The 3,610-nt window shown below is 64.8% G+C and overlaps 1 protein-coding gene across 1 annotated transcript in view; it reads right to left on the reverse strand.

The window, feature by feature from the left end:
• CHLRE_10g460532v5 (uncharacterized protein) overlaps positions 1–3,610 on the reverse strand; it is a 13,270-nt gene that overhangs the window by 4,501 nt on the left and 5,159 nt on the right. Inside the window, exons 11-16 of the mRNA XM_043067144.1 lie at positions 3,375–3,466; positions 2,758–2,863; positions 2,295–2,502; positions 1,929–2,001; positions 1,389–1,457; positions 127–987 (exon numbers count right to left, since the gene is read on the reverse strand). Coding sequence (XP_042920541.1) covers positions 127–987; positions 1,389–1,457; positions 1,929–2,001; positions 2,295–2,502; positions 2,758–2,863; positions 3,375–3,466 — 1,409 coding nt within the window. The remainder of the gene's footprint in view (positions 1–126; positions 988–1,388; positions 1,458–1,928; positions 2,002–2,294; positions 2,503–2,757; positions 2,864–3,374; positions 3,467–3,610) is intronic.

Below are 3,610 nucleotides of genomic sequence, written 5' to 3' on the forward strand. Positions count from 1 at the left end.
ACACACACACACACACACACACACACACACACACACACACACACACACACACACACACACACACACACACACAGGAGCAGCAGCACATCCACACCCCGCCGCCGCCACCGCCTCCCCCCTTCCCACCTTGTCCCTGTCCTCCTGCCGCGGCCAAAACAGGTACGACAGCACCATCACCGATAGCAGGTCAAACTCCGGACCCGGGGAGTTGGGGCCGCCCGGCCGGGCGCTGCCCGGCGGCTGCGCCGCCGCCTGCGAGTGCGTTGCACTCCCCACGCTCTGCTGCTGCTGCTGCTGCTGCTGCTGCTGCTGCTGCGTCGCCCCGACTTGGTGGGCCGGCACCGGCGCAGGCGCAGCAATGCGCGCCACGGGGAGCCCCGTGCCCGCCGCGGCGGCGGCAGCAGCGGCCGCCGCTGCCGCCGCCACGACTTGCTGCTGCTGGTTGTGGGCGGCGGCGGCGGCCGCGGCGGCGGCGGAGCGCGTCTGCACCTGCGGCGGCGTGGTGCCGGCGGCAGCCGAGGTGCGGGGCTGGGAGGAGCGCGCGGCACGGCCGGTGGGCGGTGTGCCGCGTGGCGGCAGCTGCGGCATCGCATGGCTGTTATTGCTGTTGCCATTATTGTTATTGTTGCTATTGTTGTTGTTGTTGTTGTTGTTGTTGTTGTTGTTGTTGTTGTTGTTGTTGTTGTTGTTGTTGTTGTTGTTGTTTGATCCCTGGTGGGCGCCGGCGCCACTCGCGCGATTCACGCCGGCGGCGGTGCCGGGCGTGTGCATGGCGGCTGGCGGCGCCGCCGCCGCCGCCGCCGGTGCGCCCGCCGCCGCCACGCCGCCGCCGCCGCCGCCACCGCCGCCAGCTGCAGCCATGGACCGTACGGCAGCGGCGGCGGCGCTGGTTGGCGAGAGGGGTGTGGGCGGTTGGGCCTCTGATTTGGACATGGCGTGCACGCGTGCGTTGATGCGTTTGCTGTCGCCCACGTCCTTGAGCATCACCTGGGGGTGTGTGGGAAGGAAACGAGGATGCGTATGTTTTTTTTTTTCAGACAACGAAAGTGGTGTGTGTATGTGAGGGCGGGTGTGAGGGGTATAAGTGTATGCGTGTGTGTGTTAAAGAGCACAAGCAGAAAAAGCACAAAGACAGTATTGCGATGCATACGTGTGTGTGAGGTGAGTGGGTGGTGGGGCGGATGCGCCCACCGCGCATGGCCGGGCCTGGCCGCGCCCACGGCGCGCCGTGCCCCGAGAGGCCCGTGTTCCATTGGATGTCCACACAATGGGACCATCAACACACACCGACACCACACCAATACACACACTCTCTCTCGCTACAGGTTTGCTTGCCTACAGACAACACACACACACACATACACACGCGCATGCGCCCTGTCCCGCACCTCGCAGGCGTGCATGGCGTTCTCACCGAACCGCATCTTCAGCAGCTCCAGCGTGCGCACCTCCCGGGCCTGTGGGGCGAGTGGGCGTGTGTTAAAAAACGAAGCGAAAACCCGTGTGCGTGTCTGTGTACACATGGGAATGTGTGCGTGTGTGTGCGTGTGTGTACGTGTGTAAGTGGGGAGGCACGTGCGTGTCACAGCACCGGGGGGGGAGTTCCATGCATGCTAAATAAGACGAGAGGGGGGGGCGGGGGGACACACGGCACAGTGCAGACGGCGTGGGTGCAGTGCGCGTGCATGCGGCGTGATGGGCAGGCCGCAACATCGTAATGACACATGCGGGGTGCGGGGTGAGGGCCGCGGATGCGACGGTACGGGGCCAAGTGCTTCTGCGTGTGTGTCCGTGCGCGCTCGAGTGTGTGTGTGTGTTAAAGAGCACAAGGAAAACGTTGCGCAAAGACAGTGTGTGTGTGTGTGTACACGCGTGTTTGTGTATGTGTGTGTGTGTGTCCGTACGGCGGCACGCCATGTGTGTCGTACCGTGTCGTAGTCGCTGCGGTACATGAGCTGCCCGCACAGCAGGTTGCGGTACTCGTTGATGAACACCTCGGGGCTGTGAGTTGGGTGGGGAGGGGGAATTACAGTCATGATTGCATGATTAGCTAAAACATTTTTAGACTGTAGGCAATCTCTGGGGAGGGGGCGATTAGACAACAAGTTTGTCTCCTTCTGAAGCGAACCGCCTTCCAATCGCCGCCCAACAAAGCCGGAAACACCCCAGCTTCCAACACGGCGCCTCTGCCTCCCGTACACCACCCTGTGCTTCGCCAGTTTGGCTTTGGTTGGCCGGGTTTGTTTCGATCAAGTTTGACCTTGTATGTACAACCCCCAACCACCAACACGCACCTTCCAAACACGCCCGTTAACATGCCGACCACATCCGCTGCCGAGCTGCCGCCGAGGCCGCCGCCCGCCCCCGCGCCCGCCCCAGCGCCGCCGCCGCCGCCCGCGCCCGCGCCCGCCCCCGGCGCCGCGCCGGGGTTGCCCGCGGCCACCCCCGGGAACCCGGCTGCGGCGGTGGCGGTGGCGACACGCAACACGCGCTCGTCGGCGTCTGCGGCGGCAAACACACACGCAAGCGGAAGCGGTCGATGTAGGTACACACAAGCGACGGCTGCGGGCGCGGGCAGTCTCAAACGCGGGCCGTGGCCGGGCGGCATGGCAGGACACCCCCCCCACCCACCACACCCACACCCACGCCCACCACACCTACAGTGGTTTTAGGGTTTACGGGACTGGAATGAACTACCCCCACACCCACTCCACCCACTCCACACCCACACACACTCCACACCCGCCACCGCCCTACCCTCCGCCGCCGTGTCTACGTCCATGGGCGCCGCCGAGCCGCCGCCCGCCGCCGCCGCCGCCTGCAGCTCCTCCAGCAGCGACTCGCCCTGAGGGCCGCCGCCGTCCTGGCGGGAAGGCCGGGAGGGGAGGGGAGCTACATTCAGTATTATTGACGAAGGCCGGGGGGCGTGTGTATGTGAATACTGGCCCAAACCAGCAGGGAAGATAATTCATGCAAATGGGTTGTGTCAAACATGGAAGGGGGGAACAGCCGTTCACAGAGAACGGATCGGGGGAGTACATCCGCCCAAGCCCAAAGAAATGGGTCCCAGTGGTCAAGGGGGAGGGGGCTAGGCAGGCAGGCAGGCGTGGCAAAACCAGGTAGGTATGGTGGGCAGGTTTGAGGGCGGGGCATGCATGGTGGCAAGTGGGCGGGCGGGCAGGCGGGGTGGGAGGGCAGGAAGGAAGGACGGCAGCCCCCTCTCCGCCTCCGTTCCTTCGACCCCCCTCCCTCCCTCCCGCCTTTCTCCCCCGGAGACCGTCTACCATTTCCTCAGCTACTCATGAATGTAAAGCCCCCCCGCACACACACACACACACATATACACACACATACACACACACACACTGCCCCACCTGTGTGACCATGCCCACCAGACACTTGATGGTGTCGGCCCGGCCACGCAGGTACTCGCGGATGGGCTGAGCCACCGCCTGTAGCAGCGCGCCTGTACGGGCAGGGGGGGGGGGGGAAGGGCGGGGCGGGGGTTACACTCATGATAAGTTAAGAAGTGAAGGCGTAGCCAGGTACACTGGCATAGTAGACGCGGGGGGGGGGGGGAAAACGGGGGGGGGGGGGAAGGGGAAGGGGC

This window comes from Chlamydomonas reinhardtii, chromosome 10 (genome assembly GCF_000002595.2).
Source record: "Chlamydomonas reinhardtii strain CC-503 cw92 mt+ chromosome 10, whole genome shotgun sequence".
Classification (NCBI taxonomy): Eukaryota; Viridiplantae; Chlorophyta; class Chlorophyceae; order Chlamydomonadales; family Chlamydomonadaceae; genus Chlamydomonas; species Chlamydomonas reinhardtii.